Raw genomic sequence first — 22,191 nt, 5'->3', positions numbered from 1 at the left:
GTTATAAGCGTGTTCGTTTTAAACGTAGTTTACTGTATAAGCACTTTGTGATAAAGGGATTCTTGGAATAGTCAAACATATCTTTCCCAGCAAAATAATGCACTGATAGGGAGATCAATCAGGGGCCAAAATCTGGGGATCTGGGTGCCGTTGTACAAAGCGATCTTAGCGCTAAGGTGATCGTAACTCCCATACCTTAACACAGACTTACGACAGTCGTAGCGCTAAGTATGTTTTGTACAACGGCACCCTGTTTAATAACTATTTCTTGCATAAAGCCAAACTAACATACTTTACCCTTTTGAATGTTGATTTAACAATCTGATTGGTTATATCACATAAACCTATTCTTATGAATTGTTATCTTGTTGTCACTGCGTGAAGAGTGAGTCAGTAAGTGAGTGAGGATTTAACGTCGGTTTTAACAGTGTTGTCAGTTATGTCATGGTATGTCAGCTTGATGTGGGAAGAAAGTCACCACACACCGGGGTAGATTTGGGGGAATGGGGGGGGGGGGGGGGGGGGGGGGAGTCCCCCGAATCTACCCCGGGTATACTCGTATAATCGAGTATATGTGTGTTAGATTTTGGCAACTTACACCGGTATGATACTGACAAACCAAGGATGATAAACAGGGCGAATCTTAGATTCAAACCCGTGATCACAGATCCTGGCATGTCCAAGGGACTCCACTCTGTACAGCGACGTTTGATGAATGTACCAGAGCATGTATACCCGTAATTCATTGACAGAAATATTGGTATTTATTACAGATTCTTGAAAATAGGTTAATGAATGAGTGATGTCGCTTTGAGTCAGTTTCGTCCATACCACGACGTCGGACAGCAGATGAATGAATGGACCCATCTTGAGTTTGTGTGGTTGTTGAAGGTGTGTACGGAATTTCTTGAAAATGTTTAAATGAAATCGCTGTTATTTATCTTCATAATTCACCCCAGAATGAAAATACTCATTTTACAAACTAAACTAGTGTCCAAAAGAAACTATACCAACTTATTTTCAAAATTGTTTTTTACTAAGTGAATTGTCTAGTATGAAAACATGCCAATTCGTATTGCACATCCCAAACACAGCATAGTCGATAAAAAATACCGGGAACACGTGATCACTTCCGGGAAAAAACGTAAATTTCGTGAAAGTGACATTTCCCTCTCTAGCATGTTCTGCACGTGCAGAAAAACTGTATAAAACGGCTGATCAGACACGTTGATATCACAGCAACAAAAAGAACACAAGATATGCCACGTTTGACAGCCATCGAGAGAGAGAGAGCCGTTGGAATGGTCCAACAAGGAGCGTCACACGTCGACGTCGCCAGAAGGTTGGGCTGCGCACGCATCACTATCACCAGGTTGATGCAGCGGTTACGTCAGACAGGTCAGACGTCAGACAGGCCCAGGAGTGGAAGACCACGAGTAACCACGCCCTGTGAAGATCGTTACATCCGGGTATTACACCTGAGGAACCGCACCGTAACAGCGACGTCCACGGCGGCTACAGCACTGGGACACAGGATCAGTCGACAGACCGTCTACAGGAGACTACGGCAGTATGGTATCCGGCCACGTCATCCCTACCGCGGACCGCTCCTGACGCCTCGACACCGGAACAACAGACTGATCTGGGCCAGGCGAGTTCGACGTTGGCAACGGTGGGACTGGGCACGTGTAATGTTCTCTGATGAGAGCAGATTCCTCATCTTCAGAAACGATGGACGGCAGCTTGTATACCGACGATTTGGTGAACGTTTGGCGCCTAACTGTATCCAACAGGTCCGGCCGTTTGGAGGTGGAGGGTTAATGGTTTGGGGTGGCATATGTGGTGACGTCAAAACGATGCTTGTCGTAATTCGTGGAAACCTGAATGCACAGCGTTATCTTGATGACATCCTACGACCTGTTGTGGTGCCCTTTATTCAGCAACAGCCTCGTGGACTCCTTTTCCAACATGACAATGCAAGGCCAGACACAGCAAGATTGACACAGAACTTCCTTGCCAACGCCAACGTACAGGTTTTGCCATGGCCCGCATGTTCACCGGACATGAATCCCATCGAGCACTTATGGGACCACCTCGATCGGCAAATCCGACGTCGCCGTGTGCCTCCAGTCAACGTCCAGGACTTGGAACGATGTCTCCTCGAGGAATGGCAACGCATCACTCCCAACGTCATCAGACGTTTGACGTCATCAGTCCGTAGGCGTGTTCTGACATGTATTGATGCTCACGGTGGGCATACCCGCTACTGACTTGACTTTGAGACGTGTGGTGTGACATTTCCCGTTGTTTCTGTGATCAGTGCTCTAACGAAATGTTCATTTTTCGACCCCACCCATCTTTAAAGGCTTGTCATATTAGTTGTACAGATTTTATTGAAATGAAATTTTTGTACAGATGTTGTGAAAGGATTTCTCAAAAGCATAACACCAATCCTAAACTTCTGCATTGTTTAGTTTTTCTTTTATGTCGTTGCAAACAGGTGGTATCGTTTCTTTTGGACACTAGTTTATTTGTGGCGAATGTTGGTTTAAATGATATTACTGTTACAAGACATGGACAGTTCATTTACTTCTAACACACCTGTGGGTGAGACACCCATTTGAGATAACTTGTCTCAAGCATATGTGTGAGATCGTGACACTAGGCTTGGGAAGTAAGCAGTAAGCCGGGTGAAGTCAATCATGACCGTTGTGTTATGTATGAATGCGCCACTGCGATTATGAGAACTGACAAAATATGCATCGAATCGATGCTAAAACGGTGCGATGTTAGGGTGTGTAAGAAACAGGTTACTGCACTCGTGCCTGTTAGGTACCATTTAGCTTAAGACTTGTTTTTTCAAAACGCATTTAACTTGCTTTCGCCTACCCTTTGGAACAATTCGCCATATAAATGATATTTGACAGACACTCGTGTAGTAATCTCTATATCCTACCTCAGCTATTATGATGGCGTTGACAACGATGTCTAGGGTGAAGCCGGGTGACGTCACACTGTCGTAACGTCTGTTTACCTGCAACATAAGTGACGTTCATGGAATCAGAATACAACAGCAGAATCACATGTTTTTCTCTACATGCCAATCATTATGCTGAATCATTATGCAAATATCTGAATATAAAACTGATGAGACGGTCTTCCTTTATTGCTAGTTCCGTTGTGTAAATCAGTGGAAGGGAATTGGCTTTTTGATGGTTATTGAACGATATCAGATCACCGATATACTTGAAGCTAAATGTTAATTTTTTTGGCCAAATTACTTTGTTTTGACTTTGCCAATCCGAGCAGAAATTCTGATTCATATGCACCAAGAAAGAGATCAGCAAGAATTGGAATTCACCCACATTGTACACAGATGTTATCAATGAGTGAGTGAGTGAGTTGGGTTTAACGCCGCTTTTAACAGTATTCCAGTTATATCGCAGCGTGTCAGCTTAATGTGGGAGGAAAGCCCGAAGTGATGCAGGTCTCAGACGTTTACCACTTCGGTGAAACCCACGAGCACGGGTATGGTGCTGACAAACCTAGAAACATAATCGGGGCGAACCGGGATTCGAACCCACAATCATAGGTTTCTGGCGTGTCCAGGGACGCAACTCTGCACAGCGAATCGCGGCGCCTTAGACGACTGGGCCACCCGTGCCCCCTGTTATCAATGAGGAAGTCCAGCATTTCACACATTGTTTTCTGAGTAAACTTCAGATGGCATTTGCTTTTGTTTATCACAAATTGACCTGAACCTCTGAAGATAGATATGTAACTGTATCTATGGGCACCACGTTTTGTAATAAAAGCCCCATGGATCAAGGAATGAGGTTTTCCCTTAAGTTTTTCATGCGGGATAGTGGCATACAAAGTTGAAAAATCAGACGTTTTGACAGAATTGAGCCTGCTTCTTTTCTGAGATTGTAAAAAGTCAAGCAAATCCTTGGAGTTTTTGAGAGTCCACAGGGTATTAACTCCACTTTTCTCAAATACTCTCTGTAAAGATAAAGGAAGTCCTTCCTTCATTGCATTAAGGATTATGGTTAATTGTTGAGACAAGAATTTGGTGGTACATTTGCTGGACCAAGCAATATATCTCTCTATGTATGGATTTTATGGAGCTTTGGAATCCAGTACAAAAGAGGAATTAATATTTCTTCAGGCTTTAGAGTCAAGTCAAAAGTTGATAGTTGATGTATGGTTATTGCAGATTCTTCCTCATGTAATATGCTGGCATTATATGTAGCATTATTTGATATGTCACTTATACGGAATTGGCAGCCACAAGTTGTGGAACTGACACGTCCTGTAATATTTCCTGCAACAATTTCCTATAATTGAACAACCTGGATGAAATGGTGTTCGTATTATAGGAAAATGAAATTGTTGGTGGTTCTTGAAATATGAAATTTTGGCACCAATGCTCCACTTAGATTATTGACGCTAATGATTACATTTTTGGTGTTCGTCATTATACACATTAAGCACTTAGCGACAAGTTTTGCGTGGACGGGTGTTAAAAGCCACAAGGACAAGGTCGTGTTGGTGACCTCTGACCTACTTACAGCTTCCACGATGTTGGCGTAGTAGTCCACCATCTCCTGCTTCGTGGCGACGTTGTCGTTCCTGTTCCTCCTACTCCAGCTGTTTGAAAGAAAAAACATGTTTGGGGAAAATGTCATCGTAGCATGACCCAACTTGCACAAAGCGATCTAAGAGCTAAGCTAAGAACTCCCATTCTTTCACATAGGCGTACAATAGTCGTAGCGCTAAGATCGCTTTGAGCAAGTGGGCCCAGCTCAGCACTTCCAAGGTTTCATGTGCGTACGTGCGCATGCGTATATCCTTGTGTGGCACTAAAGGTCACTGACTTGTCAACAGAAGAAACAATCTGACAGACAGTGGTATGCAAAGGACAATGAAATAGAGTTAAAATTCGGTTGAAATGTGAAAGTCTACAATAACAACTTGAAGAAATAATCATGTTATGTAACGCTTTATTACATTTACTGTATCCACGGTTACATTTACTGTATCTACGGGTACAACAGTTGAAGTATCTGGTAGGTAAAGGTATAGATCGGACCACTTCACACCGCGGTGATACATCTCGAAAACATCAACAAATGGGATTTGATTTGTCAAAACATTCTTACAACAGAAATACTGGATAATCTAGAATGATGATGGTCTCGACAAGAAAGTTCCCAACCGCCTGTCTCTTTGATCTGTGTCCAAGAAACGGTTTCTTCATGAAATCTGTTATAAAGAAACGATGACGGTAACAGCTTAAAACAAAACATACGTGTTCCATAATGCAATACACTGCTACTGTATCACCGATCTGAGTAGCGGTACACGCCGCTTGTATCATTATTGAAGCCATACTACAGCAACTGAATATGGGGTTTACCCATCTAGGACACAAACCCGGCGCTATGGCGTGACGAGCCAACACCTTCACCATTAGGCTATTGCATTGGCGTCTTCGTAGGAAGGCGACCTATTAGTTTTAGGTAAACGCCGGAAATTAAGCGAATCGCGAATAAATCTTTCTACTTTACCATATCTGCTATAAAGTGTCACCGTTCTAAAACAATAATGTAATTGTTTAATCTGTTTTGTCAGATTTAGATTTAGGTAAGCTTCGGTGTTCTGCATTTTCTCTGTGCAAGAGTATAACACGTTTTTCAATCAGCAAGGATTTCTGCCCTTCTTTATCAACGCATTACAAAGTAGCCACATTTTATGGATACACCGTGTTCCACTTACTATTAAGCCCTCCCATTACAACAACATGACTTACTGATAGGACTATAATAACCCCCAAGGTAAGTATTATCCCCGCTAAGTCAAAGTTGAGGATTAAAGTGGCCCTAGGGGACGTCAATGCGGCTGACCCCCTGTCGGACATGGCGGTCACACCTCGTGGGTGTCGTTAGCCTGTCGGAAGCACGTCATACATTGACTTACCCTCATGGTGTATGTCCTCTGTGAAGGCTAGAGGTCTCGTGTGGCCCGGAGTTTTACGGGGTTTTAGGTCTATGATTTCTGACTTACGTCGACCCGACTGAAACTTTGCCAGCTGATCACGTCCTGACATCTGGAGGAATTAACAGTCAGTGTTGACGCATATCATCTTTGTGTAGATAGCATTGAATGTTAAAACATCATTATAGTATAATAGTTACATATTAACAACAGTTTAACCCCCAAAGTGAAGATCCGGGTTAGAACCAGTCTTCAGCAACCAATGCTTGTCGTGAGAGGCGACTAAAGGAATCGGGTGGTCTATTCTCTAATAGTTTCCTTACTAAGTCTTTAGTCATAAATGCATAATCGACCCGTGATGATCCGGTTTCGAATTGGTCTTCAGCCACCCATGCTTGCCGTAAGAGGCGTTCATGCTTGTCGTAAGAGGCAGCTAACGGGATCGGTCGGGCAGTCTCGCTGACTTGGTTGATGATGCATGTCATCGTTTCCCAATTGCGTAGATCGCTGTGCGTGATGGTAATCACAGGATTGGTCACTGGTATGGGTCAAGCTCGATTATTAATTACAGACAATCGTAGCAGGAATATTGCTGGGTGCGGAGTTAAACAACAAACAAACAACAGTTGACACAAGTATATCAAAACATCAGTAATGAGAGGGTTAATGTTGGGAAAGAGTGAGTGAGTGAGTGGGGCGTTTTCGCCACTTTCGGCACATTGTACCCATGTAGAGTGTCATGTGTGACCACTCTTTAACCACAAGACCACCCATCCACCCCCAGATGATAATAAGTGAGTGAATTTGGTTTTAAGCCGTATTTTAGCCATATCACGACGGGGGACGAAATGATTAAGCTTCACACATTGGAGTGAGTGAGTGAGTATGGTTTTACGCCGCTTTTAGCAATATTCCAGCAATATCACGGCGGGGGACACCAGAAATGGGCTTCACACATTGTACCCATGTCGGGAATCGAACCCGGGTCTACGGCGTGACGAGCTAACGCTTTAACCACAAGGCTACCCGACCGCCCCCCACACATTGGAACTCTAATCTTCGATGTGACGAGCCGATTCTTGGCCCGCTAGGCTTTCTCTTTAACGGTTATTATCTATTGGTTGTGAAGACAACAACGCTATCGCTGATATGAGCAATCTTCCGTGTAGGTCGTGTTACTTGATACTATTATGGGACTATTTACAAATACTGTGATGATAAAACATCACGAGATCGGTTTACGACAATGTCTTTTTAATAAAACCATCTCCAGGTGGCATATCATTTCATGAACTAGAAATACCCCGAAACATACCGGTTTTATTTTGACATGATCCCTGACGATCTCGCCGTGGTCGATGACGGTCAGCAGCACGGGCCCGGCGTCAGGTGCACCTGTACCGGGAAAAACGTCGTGTTGCAGCAGCAGTCGCATTGATGAAGCAAACATTGTAGGGGTATATTTATGATGGTACTACTACTACTACTACTACTACTACTACTACTACTACTACTACTACTGGTAGAGCCTCCGCCCGGAGAGCAGGAGGTCCGGGATTCGATCCCCTGCCGGGTCATACCAAAAGACGTTAAAAGATGGTACTTGTTGTTACCCTGTCTGGCGCCCGGCATTAAGGGGCTAAAAAGGATTGGCCGTCTCGGAGTCAGTAAACTGTGTCTGAGTGGGGTATTCATGTTAAAGTGTGGCATGGTATCTCAGTGGGCTAGCACAATAAAATCGGCATCGGTCCGGACTAGTACAACCAGCAAATAGCACACGTGCATGCACGTCGCTATATAAGTGCAATAATCTTGGACGCGACGTCAAACACCATTTCACCTCACCTCTCTATTACTACAGTATATAACTACTACTACTACTACTACTACTACTACTACTACTACTACTACTTCTACTACTACTATTACTGCTGCAGCTGCTGCTACTACTACTACTGCTACTACTACTGCTGCTACTACTACAACTTCTACTACTACTACTAGTACTCCTCCTCCTCATCATCATCATCATCATCACGAACTGACATGAAACAAATATCATTACAGTAATAGAAATTAGATAGGTCTTTGAAAGGCATTTAGAAGTGATTCACATAAGGAAGAGAATATATGGATGTAAACTTCTTTATTATGAGAAACTACCTGATAAAGGAGTAAGCATATACTCCGAAACGCTGTGTTCCTCATAATAAAGAAGTTGACATCCATATATTCTCTTCCTTAGAAATTAAATAATTATCAAGAAATAATTGACTATTCATATTTCGTATACCAACGGTTAAACGGTGAATATATCATCTATATGCCTTTGCATTCCGCGAATTCAGATTTCAGGTTTCCTAATGTGTTTTCAAATTGAACCAACGTGTTTTTTTTTCAATTACAGTTTATATTTCACACCTCAAGTAAATCGATATCTCAATGTAGATATAAAATGTAATTTAAATTCGGATTACAACAGAAGTCATTTCCGGTAAACATGGTACACACATTTCTTATTTCATATTACATGACGATTCCAGCTTATTTCTATCAAATACTGATTTCTGATTCAGTCTTTAAGAACCAATGTTAAGCTTGTTAAATCTAAAACTAGGATACAAGAATTCACATACCCGAACATCCTCGTTGACACTGTATGAGTACAATGAACGCTGAAAATAGGTATTTCATCGTTACACCCGTCATGGTCTGACACGCTCAGCAATCTTTATTTAGTAAATATGTATGTGTCTCTACACCCCACACCACCATGCTTCACGTGTATCCTCCACACATGACACCCACATCACCTGGTGTCACCACCCAGCTCGACTTTTTAGTCCCTTAATGTCCCTTAAAGGATTGTATAAGATTAAGGATTTGGTCATTTTATTGATCCATATATGTTTAATGACACAACATGCCTCGTATATACAATCCCTGTCCATCTGATGCCTTGGCGGGAACATGAGTGAATACGCATTTCATAAACAAGCGTCTTTCTATGTTCGTTCAGTTTGATCCGAAATACTGCTCTTGAAGAAAAATAACACTAAATTGTAACTTATCGCCCAAGATATAACGAAAGCAAATAGTCACACATATATGTAGTGTGTGTGTGTGTATGTGTGTGTGTGTGTGTGTGTGTGTGAGAGAGAGAGAGAGAGAGAGAGAGTGTGTGAGTGTGTGTGTGAGAGAGAGAGAGAGAGTGTGTGTGTGTGTGTGAATGTGTGTGAATGTGTGTGTGTGTGAGAGAGTGTGAGTGTGTGTGTGAATGTGTGTGAGTGTGTGTGTGTGAAATATAGACATGTGAAGGCAGCTCTTTTACAAAGACATTACAAATATTATACACACGTATTGTTTTCAATGTAACTGCCTCAATTGTGTGTTACTGTATACAACTGGAATCTACATGAGGCTTTGGCCTCCCACACCTAAACATTCTACATGTACTTACATAGCGACGTACATGTGTGTGTGTGTGTGTGTGTGTGTGTGTGTGTGTGTGTGTGTGTGTGTGTGTGTGTGTGTGTGTGTGTGTGTGTGTGTGTGTGTGTGTGTGTGTGTGTGTGTGTGTGTGTGTGTGTGTGTGTGTGTGTGTGTGTGTGTGTGTGTGTGCCTGTCCTAGTCATGATCGAAACCTTTAGCGGTTTTACGCCCTTTACACCAAAGGACATCTATTTCGGCGGATAATCAAGACTGGTTATTCTCTTGCATTGACATTTTATATTATTGTGAAAACCCACTTGGATGCCATGCCGCATGAGTGAGTGAGTGAGTGAGTGAGTGAGAGAGTGAGTGAGTGAGTGAGTGAGTGAGTGAGTGAGTGAGCCTATACGTCATTCTCGGAGTTCTCCCTCAACCATACATTTCAACCAAGGATTCCACATAAACCATATATTTCACTCACGGAATTCACGTAAACCATATGTTTCACCCACGGAATATCATACCCTCTATACCATATATTTTACCCACGGAATCCCCATTATCCAATGGAGACCGCCTCCGTGGTCTTGTGGTAGAGCGTCCGCCCGGAGAGCGGAAGGTCCAGGGTTCGATCCCGGGTCGCGTCATACAAAAAGACCTTAAAAGATTGTACTTGTTGTTACCCTGTCTGGCGCTCGGCATTAAGGGGCTAAAACAAGGACTGGTCGGCTCGGAGTCAGTATACTGTGTCTGAGTGGGGTATTCATGTTAAACTGCGGTATGGTATCTCAGTGAGCTAGCACTATAAATTGGCATCAGTCCGGACTAGTACAAGCAGCCACACACACACATACACGTGCATGCACGTCGCTATATAAGTGCAATAATCTTGGACGCGACGTTAAACCCAATTTCACCTCACCACCATTATCCAATGGCACTTATTTCACTAACGGTGTCCACGTAAACCATATATTTCGGACATTAATGGAATGCCAGTACATTGCTGAAGCAGTGTTAAATATGAACTGGGCTCGGGCCAGTTGTCAGTCCTAGCATGTTTGATCCAGGTCAATCAAAACCACTTTTGTGTCTAACTCAAGTTGTTTTTAATGTAATCAGTTAAGGATTACCATCATTACACACAGACCATGTCCCAGTTTCCGGCTACTTGGAATCTATCGCATCCAGGCACTTTCTATGGGCACCAGATTGCGGAGCAAAGAACATCTGTTAGCAAGTCTCCCACATCATATACACAATGCTGCTGAACACTATAGGTTATAAGGCACGGATGGCAGCATGTGTTATTGGCGTATTGGCGTACGTCGTGCACGCTGACTGCCACAATGTACAACGACTCCATGGTATTGATTAGCATACACTATATCAATCTCCCATGTTAATAAATGACTCGATGCATTTTGTTCTGGATCGGATAATTTGAGCACTTTCGAACTAAAACACGAATGACCTCCAGCAACGCTGTGTTAATTTCTAACAGTGAAGACCTCCGGATTAGGCCGTCATCGTGTACGTTTGAATGACGTGTCTTCATGAAGGAAGTCAAGTTGGCTTTCATCGTGCTGGTGTTAGTGTCCTTCTATCTTGTATTCCTCTATCTGGCTCTCACCACCGGCAAGCTTTTGCACTGGAAAGGTAGGTGTGCGTTGTTTGTGAGGTGAAGGTGAGTTGAAATTGGGTTTAACGTCGCGTCCAAGATTATTGCACTTATATAGCGACGCACGCACGTGTGTGGGTGTGGCTGCTTGTACCCGTACTAGTCCGGACCGATGCCGATTTTATTGTGCTAGCCCACTGAGATACCATGCCACACTTTAACATGAATACCCCACTCAGACACAGTTTACTGACTCCGAGACGGCCAATACTTTTTAGCCCCTACATGCCGAGCGCCAGACAGGGTAACAACAAGTACCATCTTTTAACGTCTTTTGGTATGACCCGGCCGGGGATCGAATCCCGAACCTCCAGCTCTCCGGGCGGAGGCTCTACCACTAGGCAGTAGTAGTAGTAGTAGTAGTAGTAGTAGTAGTAGTACCATCATAAATATACCCCTACAATGTTTGCTTCATCAATGCGACTGCTGCTGCAACATGACGTTTTTCCCGGTACCATGCCGCAGTTTAACATGAATACCCCACTCAGACACAGTATACTGACTCCGAGCCGACCAGTCCTTGTTTTAGCCCTTTAATACCGAGCGCCAGACAGCGTAACAACAAGTACCATCTTTTAACGTATGACGCGGACGGGGATCGAGCGTTGCTTGTAAACACATTAGTAAGTATATTGTTAATCTGTAATAAATGATGAAAAACTTGTGTACATTCATGTTTAAACCACTGATTAAGTTTGTATATGCCTCATGAGGTGTGTGATATTGTAGGGATAAGAATAGTTTAATAGGTATCCGTTTCCACCCCCGCAACCTCTTCCAGTCCGTATCTGGGGATGAACAGTTTAAGGTTTGTGTTTGTGGTACTGATTGAAATGAGATGTGTCACGCGGAAAGGTTTGCCGTTTTTAACTCTCCACGGACACATATACGGTTTCACCATTAGTGAGAGACTTGGGCCATATTATTTTCGACAGGGCCCATGAAAATAATGCTTCCCTTTCTGTTCTACTAATGTGTGCATGTATTCGACTTAATGTGGAAATACATACAAGTACTCACTAAGACCGACGACTTTCCCTATGACTTCATGCGAGCGAGCGAGTGGGTGGGTGAAAGATACTGAATAAACACAAGACAATGCCATACCTATGAAAGAACACGCACACGCATATACATCTCAAATATCGATATGCAGTTGAAGTTATGTGACTAGACATGGATCTGGATAACACTGCCATGATTGGAAGTAGATGTACTGAGAATATGCTCGGTAGCTGACATACATATTCATGTGGTCAGAATATCGATCACTGGAAACACGTGTTACCTTCATAATCGATGTGTAACATGCTTCTCACACGGGGTAGAGTAAAATGTAATCAGCTTGTGTTCAGGATTGTGATTTTATTGTCGAAGGCAAACATACTTGTATTAGATACACGTTTTACACTTACAAGACCTTTCGCTGATACCTTACATATAATATGTCAAACGGTAATCAGACATTGTTGAAGCATGTCATCATAACATGGCCCAGTCGTCTATGAGTTGCGTCCCTTGGGCACGCCAGAAACCCATGATAGCTGACACGCCGTGATATAACTGGAATAATGTTAAAAGCGGCGTTAAACCCAACACTCTCACCTAACTCCTGCTTTACTGGGACCTTTCTTTGGCAATACAAGTAGCGCATATTTATTTTGCAAAGTGAATGTGATGTTCAAATTTGGGACTGAATACAACACAATGAACTCTCGTTTCAATACATAAAATGAAAATGATACATCAAAGCTACAAAAACAGAAAGAAATATCTACTAAAAGCAGAATCCGTTGTACGATTCGAACTATATTATAAGCATGTATTTAAGTATCAAATAGTGATCATTCCATGCGTTCGCGAAAAAGTGAGCGTTTCCTGCCCAATCAGTGGCACCAGCCACAAACACAGGCAAGGGCAAATCAAGTATCCAAGTATCCAAGTATTCAAGTATTCAAGTATTCAAGTATTCAAGTATTCATCTGAAAAACAAACAAACACGGGAACACATGGTAGAAATCATGATATGGAATTGAAGCGGACAAGTCGAGCACTCTAATCTGTTTTTACAAACACGTATGTACATTAATCACTATCTATGAAACCAGATCACGAGGAACAGCTGTCTGGAGAAACAGATGCATTTCTGTAATTTTTATGGATACTTAGATACCTTTCATTAAATCTGTAAATCAATTAACCGTCTAATAGCCTTGTGTAATGTGTTGATGGCTTTATTCTATATGACTACTCGAAATCATTGCTTTCTTTCTTCAGGTTTCAAAGGTTCGGAGCCATGGCGAAACGTGCGACACGCACACAGAGGTACGTGAGGCTTGTTTAAAGCTTATAAAGATATTGTGTTGGATAAAAAATGCAATGTCCTTGAGAGTGACTACAATCAACAACAGACGCAGATACATGTATGTGCTTGATGTAGTGTCTTATAGAAAAAGAACCCTTCATCGAGAGACAACGATGCTGTTTGATTGACCAGTTGCTCATTACTGGTCTTATTATTATTGGTAAGAAATGTAAGCTATCTGATTGGCTAGTTTAAGGGTTATGATATCCAAAGTCGGCTGTTGGTCCGTAAAGGCATCATACCGACATAACGTCATAAGTTTATATGACGTCACTAGCAGCTCATGATGACGCAGTTCGCACTCCACAAAAATCTAATATTGTCATACAAAAGTCATTCCCCAGTAAAAAGTCTTTTGAACCAGTACTGATAATCGAACATGTGGCACTGGTGGGGTCTACAGGATTCGTACCAGTTGAATGTCCGTGTACCACCTTCCGACCTTCGGTATATTAACCATCGCGGATGAGCTGTTAATTTGTTTCACTATGTCGCAAAACTGTATTATTCTGATCTATATTCTGCATAAACATTTCTCACTGTATGTCGTTTGCAAGTGGGCAGTAGCCATATTCACCAACCCGTAACCCGCTTACTGTTCCAGCAGACGATGAACCTAAAGACATCCACACTAAATCACATATCCGGGTCTTTTGTTGGATAACCACACAAGAAAAAGCACTGCAAGACAAAATCCCTGCTGTGAATGAGACTTGGGCGAGACGATGTGACAACAAGATCTTCATCATGACAACAAACGTCACCACCCCTGGACATTCAATAGTCGACTTCAACATCAAAGACGGTCGGAAACGCCTAGCTAAAAAGACAATAGCAGCAATCAAATACATCTATCAACACTATTTGACTGATTATGATTGGTTCTTGAAGGCAGATGACGACACATTTATTGTCATGGAGAACCTGAAATACCTACTATCGTTCTTCAGCCAGGACGAGGCGGTGTACCTTGGACACCTGTTTAAGATGTTCGTCAACCCAGGGTACATGAGTGGTGGCGCGGGGTACGTCCTCAGCCGTCAGGCTGTGCGCAGATTAGTGGAAGAAGGCTACAATGTGGAGGTTAGTCATGCCTCTTTCCCAATCTGTGTCCCTGTCACGTTCAACTGGCTGTCACTAATACACAAACGGCCTCAACAGACTAAATACACTTGCAATGAACTACTCAAACAATGTACTACATTGACTAGTTCACTTTGTTATGGCCCATTGTTGAGAGTTAGTCAGGCTAAGAACCTTTTCACAACCCTTGTATTTGTTTGAAACTGCGGATTAAGAGGTGACCTTTATTTATAATGTGTAATGAGAACGTTGCCCAGAGCACAATTTCCTGACTTTAAGCACGATATCGCCAACATGAACCCACGAGTGATCGTGGTGCCGTATCTGAGGGATCCGCATCACCACAACGTCCCACCCTCCTTCATATCCTGGTCCCTCGAAACAGGACACCCACTCCCCGAACACTGCAACACAATTCCTGGTGTACGTTCCACATCTGCACTGGCCTAACTTTAACACAAAAACATACTATTTCTATTTTACCTGAACTTCATCGACTTCAGCATTTCAGTGGCTTCGTAAACTATGGCGTAGCGTTTGGTTGAGTAATGAATCCGCTTCCCTTCTTCAAAGTAGCGATGGGCGGATCCGGGTTTATCTGCAAGTCGACATATTCTGTACAGGAGTTGTCATGATACAGGGGGGCCATCTCAAAACAGATCTTGTTCATATCCAACGTAATAGGTGTTTGCTAGACTAATATCTAGTCTCTCAAATGACCATATTTTTCAGAATAAAACCCGAGTTGTTAAATTAAAGTTATAAAATATTATAAAAAGGAATCCAGAGACTTTCTTCATTTTCAAAGATATCTAGACTTGCAATGGGCTGTATTGGATATATAATTGATTCAATGTCTGTATGACAGACTAAGGTGTTCGCCATCGTGACGAGATCTAACACCCTCACTTTATCCCGTAATGGTATACCTTCCCCCAACCATTCAAAGACTTTGGACAGAATATATATATATATATATATATATATATATATATATATATATATATATATATATATATATATCTCAATCTCAACGCTAATATATATATAGATAGATAGATAGATAGATAGATATAGATATAGATATATATCAACGCTAATATATATATATATATATATAGATAGATAGATAGATAGATAGATAGATAGATAAAGATATAGATATAGACATTGATATATACGAGTATGTGTGTGTTTGTATGTGTTTGTTTGTGTGTGTGTGTGTGTTTGTTTGTGTGTTTGTGTGTGTGTTTTTTTTGTGTGTGTTTTTGTGTGTGTTTTTGTTTTTGTGTGTGTGTTTTTGTTTTTGTGTGTTTTTGTTTGTGTGTGTGTGTGTGTGTGTGTGTTTTTGTGTTTTGTGTGTGTTTTTGTGTTTTGTGTGTGTGTGTGTGTGTGTGTTTTTGTGTTGTGTGTGTGTGTGTGTGTGTGTGTGTGTGTGTGTGTGTGTGTGTGTGTGTGTGTGTGTGTGTGTGTGTGTGTGTGTGTGTGTGTGTGTGTGTATTTGTCTGTGTAGACACCGGGCGGTGTGTTCCTCTGCAGGAGCATGCATGGTTAATATGTTTGTATTGTCATAAAAAAACAACCTATATGCAACAAGTATGTCAACGCTAATATATGGAAAAATGGACAGGGTGATCATTCTTGATCTCATAATAATTATGGAATACCAGTTATTCTTAATACCTATTTATTATTATATAAAACATACACAAGGAGATATCTAAAATTGTGTTTGGATAACCCAGAATGGAAATGGTCAAAGTTCTATTTTCCGCGGAACTTTTCCAATCATTTATTGACAAAATCATCGTTATCTCGAATATTTGGATGCCGTTAGCAAATTTAATATGACGGCGGTATAGTATTTTAGCTGACGCACTATTACCATCCATGTGCTAAACGACCAGTTTCGCGAACATTATCAATGTAAATTTACAATCGTTCATGTGTTTGAGGGGTTTCAAATGGTCGCTTCCATTTTGTTTAGACTTCCGTTTGTTCTAACAGAAATACAAATATGTATCCCCTCAGGAATAAACGATTTAGCTACCACTGTGTGATTGTGTGAGTTTGATTTTACGTAGCTTCGAACAGCGTCATGTGTGTAAGTGACGTCATATATACTTGACCACACTTTATGTCCCGCTGTTGCAGGGCGCGTGCCGGAAGGGAGGTACCCATGAGGATGTGGAGTTGGGCAAATGTCTAAAGAAGGTCGGCGTGCCTGCGTATAACTCTCTAGACGACACTGGTCGGGAGACCTTTTACCCCCTCAACCTTGGGGAATACATTATGGGGAACCTACCAAAGCAATTATACCGGTATGATCGGCACCCAGCTAAAACGGTAAGACGTCAAGTGCTTGAGAGAGTGAGTTGGGTTTAAAACCCATGTGAATAGTATTTTATTTCATTCATGTAGGAAAGAAAGCCCGGAGTGATAAAACAAGGGATGTATATCACTTTTTGTTAAACTAAAGATCACGGTAATGGAGTGAGTGAGTGAGTTGGGTTTAACGCCGCTTTTAACAGTATTCAAGTTATATCGCCGCGTGTCAGCTTAATGAGGGTGGATAGCCCGAAGGGATGGAGGTCTCAGACGTTTACCACTTTGGTGAAACCCACGAGCACGGGTATGGTGCTGACAAACCTAGAAACATAATCGAGTTGAACCGGGATTCAAACTCACAATCATAGGTTTCTGGCGTGCCCAAGGGAGGCAACTCTGCACAGCGAATCGCGCCCCCCGGTAATAGAAGAGAAGTTATGCATTTAAACTTCTTTATTATGAGGAACGCAACGTATCTGAGTTTATGCTTACTCCTTCAACAGGTGATTAAATGCTATGAGGATTTTTCTCATAGCATTTATTTCACAACTAAATGCCATTCAAAGACTTGACGGCAAGGGCGTTGTCAAACCAAGCATCATACTCAGGCGTATAGTTAGGTTTAAGGATCAGCGGATCCTGATGCAACTAACTGCGGGAACTTAGACCACTGGACCACTTGTTTCACCGTCTGGAATAAGTCTTTGATTAGCGTTGTTCTAGATTCTAGTTTCTTGACCAACATAAGATGAATGGCTTAACTTTGCGCATCAGTTTAAGTGTTCGCTTACATCTACCTTAGCTATATAAGTATTTATTGTTTAAAGAACACACAATCCTATTCCTACATTTCTTGCACAAGCTATTAAACCATCACCTATACGGTAACCTATGGACTTTGCAGTGTGGTACGCCATATAAACAGATGACTTCGCTGACATACGAGGGGCGTTCAATAAGCTTTGCAAGTCGCAGAATATCTTTTGCACTTTTATTTTTCAATAAAATCTCCATTCACCTCAATACACTAATTCCATTTGTCCTTCAAGCTTTTAATACCACTTTTATAGAAATCCGCAGATTGGCCCTCTAACCATTCCCCTGTGGCAGCCTTTATGTCCTCGTCATCCTGGAAGCGTCTGCCACGTAGGGCAGATTTTATTTGCCGAAACAGGAAATAGTCACTGGGGGCTAAGTCTGAGCTGTAGGGTGGGTGATTTAACTTTTCGAATCCACATTCAAATATGGCGGCCTGTGCAATTCTCGACTTGTGAACCGGAGCATGTAAGGAACTTTATTACAGCGCTTTGTTCATGTTTGAGAGAATCCATGACTGTGACCACCCATAGGTGAATGAAGCCATCAAATCTAACTTATTGTTGTATCTGGAACTTGTTATGACAAGTATCAACCTGATGTTACGACTAGTGTCACACCTGCCACAAGTTGACATTGTTTGTGTAAACACAATGCCCAAGTTGCAAAACTTATTGAACGCCCCTCGAACCAACAGTGTAAACAACACTTATAATACCATCAGTTAAGAAATATCACTGGTCAGTTCCATCAAGATGTGCTATACACCCATTTTAGGGCAAAGCTGCGACTATAGAATAGTACATCCCTGGAGTGATATTCGACCTTCATTATGACAGGAATCTCATAACCTTTGGTTTATTGTCTTCAACGTTTGGCCACCATTCTTGTTAAGTAGACACACACGGAATACAATACAGGCTCATTGAATCTCCCGGTTGTTTCAGGGTATGATGTGTTGCAGCAAGTTGCCGATCAGTTTCCACAAAGTGACCCCGCGAGAGATCCGAATGCTGGAGTTTCTGCTGTACCGGGCAGCTGTGTATGGACGGGACACTGACTGGACGCAGTTCCAACACTTCTTTAAAGCAGAAACAGAAGCTCCTTTACCGACCCAAAACAGATAAGACGAATGAGGTCTCGTTCGTTATAGTCAATACTGGCTTGATCTCACTTATTTTACACATTTGGCAAGTAGTGCTTTGCATGTCTGGTTGTTCTCGTGCACTGTCCTGCAGGAAGATCATCTGGATTATACAACAATCTCACAAGTGTCACAAGAAGAGACCATGATGCGCTTAAAACCGGTGTCACGAATACTCGGTTATTCATAACGGAATAATGCAGTTTGCGGATGCCTTATGTAAAATACTATTCTCGTTTAGTGGAACGTCGATGAAGAACATAATGATGAAGTATGTTACGTTTTAGGGTGACAACTTATCGAAATTAATCTTCAACTGTATCTGGAATATGGTTAAGGGACTATGGTAGCGCCGTACTTTTTTAATAGAAGGATATGTTCCTGGGTAGCAGGCATCTTAAGTGTCGAATTGCCATGTTATTGTTGGTAGAGAGGTGTATCTGTATTCAAGTAATAATAATATGTAAACGCTTAAATGTGTAGATTGCATTGTCTTGTTGTGATGTTGTACTGTTTGATTTTGTATGTCCTCTTTCATATAATATTATATACATTTGCACACTGCACATGAACGTGCACCTTTGTATGCGGTTTTGGGCGATGTCAAACTTTGCTATTCCATTAATATTTATCGTGCATTTACAATATTGAAATGGATGCTTTGCAAAACACGGCATATTTGACATTCAAACAGTTGTCGACATCTGGACATATATTTGACAACTGATGCTTGATTGACGCGTAAATGTGTGATTCCAAGTATAACATTCACCAACAGCATACATGGGTTATCCTCGTGTGTGTGTGTGTGCAGTTCATGAACTAGTGTCCTGAAGCTTACATAAAATCTGAAACATGCTTGTGTTTTGTTTGACGACGCACTCAACAATATTCAAGCTAAATGACGACTGTCTGTAAATATTCAAGTCCCAGTGGTTGACATCATGGGCATCGATATACACTATTGGGATACGATGACATACACCAACCAGGTCAGCGAGTCGGATCACCAGATCCCGCTAGATCCCGAAGACCAAATCTATCCTGGGAATGGGTGGGTGGATGGGGAGTGTGTGTGTTTGTGTTGGGGTGTGTGTTACTGATAATAGTATAGAAAAAAGTCGTTACATATATTATCTTTCTCCTGGCCTATTTATCAACATCTGTATCTATTCAGCACATTATGATTGTCACAGCCGCCATATGCACGCACCGCTCTGACTGCGCTACCACCTTATCTGGTAAGCAGATCCATGCAAAAGCATCTACATTGCCTTTCACCATCAGCAACACATAGACGATAACACTTGAAGACTTATCTGAAAATCGCTGACACCAGATAATCCTATAATTTACACACTAGCCTGAAGGATAACCTAAATTCCACGCAGAGAGTTTATTCAAATTGACGATTTTGCTTGCCATTCTGTTGTGCCTAAAGGGCAGTTCTTTAATTCCAAGTAACCATACACAAATGATTGCTTTTCCCCCTCTAGTAACCAAAAGCTACCTTGGCATTTTGGTATCAATGCATGTAACATTTCACTTCGTTTCATTATCTTTTTATGATTCATGTTCTCAAAATGCTTATTTCTATTGCAACATTTTAATAGCTTGTTTATGCAAACGTGAGCATTCTGTTGACGTATTTAGACATCCGTGAGAAATTTCTTATTACACATCAGCCTCAAGGGCATTTTCATCACTTTAACATCAATCTTGATTTACGTCATAGATACACGTTACTACTAAAATGTTATTTTTATGTGTTTCTGCAAATACGTAGATGGATTTGTGAGATGAGGTATGAAAGGAATGATATGAAACAGACACGGGTTCTGAAGCTTCGTGTAATCCCTGAACAGTGCAGCATTGAAAACAGCACTGTTAATTTACATCACACACTAGATGTGCCGGGAAGATGAGGATGTTTGCAACGTTGTTAGGTGCGTATAATGAACGCCCCCTAGAAATATGAAGCATTTCGCCCTTCGGAACCTTAGCAAATATTTCATTAAGTTGATTTTTATTTCAATTTCTTTCTTTAATGCACCATCGTCATGTCATGGCCTGATGCAAAAGCATGTTACATGCATGAGTGATTACAGATATGAAAACAAGTCGTTCAGTGTGAAACTGTTGCCTAACCAAATTGTATATATATATATATATATATATTTGATTACATAACTCAGGGATCGATTAATCTAAATAACATTTATGTTCATATGTGACAGATTTTGCGAAGTGACCATGGCAATATATATATATATATCTGTTACAGTTAAAACATAATGAATTATTATGTATAATTTTCAGGTATTATTTGGATTCACTGTTATTATACAGAATAACTGAAAATTTCAAGAATTACATATATATATATATATACATATATATAAACATATATATATATATATATATATATATATATATATATATATATATATATATATATATATATATATATACTATCGGATAATTATCAGGTATTATATTGTATAAACTTATTGTACGTTAGCATTGCTCACAGGTATAACAATATCTGGAAGAATCAGAACTGCAGACACTTTCATTTTGTGGAATTATCGCAGTTATGCGGATTAGGAACTATTGGTAAGATAAATAAAAACAGACTATGTTGTTTGAAACACACATATTTCACCCTGAAACTAGTATAAACCAAACGGTCATTTAAATGTGGGTGCTGGGGAAAAGCCTAGATGCTCGCATGTTATGACTTTTGGACGGTCGGTATCATACCTATGCTCATAAAAGAGGCTAATAAAGTACACGAGCTACCTCTCGTTTGGCTTTTCTTTGTTGCAATCTAAAAAAGAACCAAGTTCCATTATGTCAAAACAACTAATGTTTCAACTTTATACACCGCGATCTCGCTCGACAAGCATAAGGAGAAACTTGATTCATGTGGCATTTGTCACTAAACGTGTTGGTCATATATACAGAATCACTTGTACATTTCTACCATCAAAGACTCTTTGGTAAAAATGACAATTTGTTAAAAATTGATAGCTAATGTCATTTGAGGTTGACTGACAAAACAGAAAACTCTATTTTAAATGGCATGGCAATGACAGAATCGGCATTTCTGCTCGGATTGACAAATTCAAAACAAGGAAAATTGACCTGGAAGTTTAGCTTATTAATCTTCAGGTATACTGCTGATCTGATATCGTTCAATAACGGTCAAATAGCCAATTCCCTTCCTCTGATTTACTCACCGGAACTAGAACAGAGACCAGTGAAACAGCCTCGTTCCGTTCATATTTAGATATGTGCACGAAACATCAGAGTTGAAAATACTATCCACAGGTCTGTAGGACA

At 41.2% G+C, this 22,191-nt stretch overlaps 2 protein-coding genes across 3 annotated transcripts in view; one reads left to right on the top strand and one right to left on the bottom strand.

The window, feature by feature from the left end:
• The window catches only part of LOC124147870 (A disintegrin and metalloproteinase with thrombospondin motifs 18-like), a 64,494-nt gene that overhangs the window by 7,365 nt on the left and 34,938 nt on the right, over positions 1-22,191 (bottom strand). Inside the window, exons 2-6 of the mRNA XM_046518682.2 lie at positions 7,313-7,392; positions 5,980-6,109; positions 5,163-5,265; positions 4,572-4,650; positions 2,957-3,034 (exon numbers count right to left, since the gene is read on the bottom strand). Of these exons, the coding sequence (XP_046374638.2) occupies positions 2,957-3,034; positions 4,572-4,650; positions 5,163-5,265; positions 5,980-6,109 (390 nt within the window). The 5' untranslated portion in view covers positions 7,313-7,392. The remainder of the gene's footprint in view (positions 1-2,956; positions 3,035-4,571; positions 4,651-5,162; positions 5,266-5,979; positions 6,110-7,312; positions 7,393-22,191) is intronic.
• On the top strand, positions 10,798-19,704 carry LOC124147871 (glycoprotein-N-acetylgalactosamine 3-beta-galactosyltransferase 1-like). 2 transcript variants are annotated; one of them, XM_046518684.2, is made up of 5 exons: positions 10,798-11,088; positions 13,388-13,435; positions 14,083-14,558; positions 16,713-16,904; positions 18,650-19,704. In XM_046518684.2, the coding sequence occupies exons 1-5, from the start codon at positions 10,986-10,988 to the stop codon at positions 18,827-18,829; spliced, it is 999 nt and encodes a 332-aa protein (XP_046374640.2). In that variant the 5' UTR covers positions 10,798-10,985; the 3' UTR covers positions 18,830-19,704. The 2 variants fall into 2 exon arrangements, with proteins under 2 accessions (XP_046374640.2, XP_046374639.2); XM_046518683.2 differs by having other exon boundaries at positions 14,080-14,558.

The sequence above is a fragment of the Haliotis rufescens genome, unplaced genomic scaffold, assembly GCF_023055435.1.
Source record: "Haliotis rufescens isolate VD_foot unplaced genomic scaffold, xgHalRufe1.0.p SCAF_1, whole genome shotgun sequence".
NCBI lineage: Eukaryota > Metazoa > Mollusca > Gastropoda > Lepetellida > Haliotidae > Haliotis > Haliotis rufescens.
Note: the sequence above shows the minus strand (reverse complement) of the source record. Positions and strands in the feature narration are given on the sequence as shown.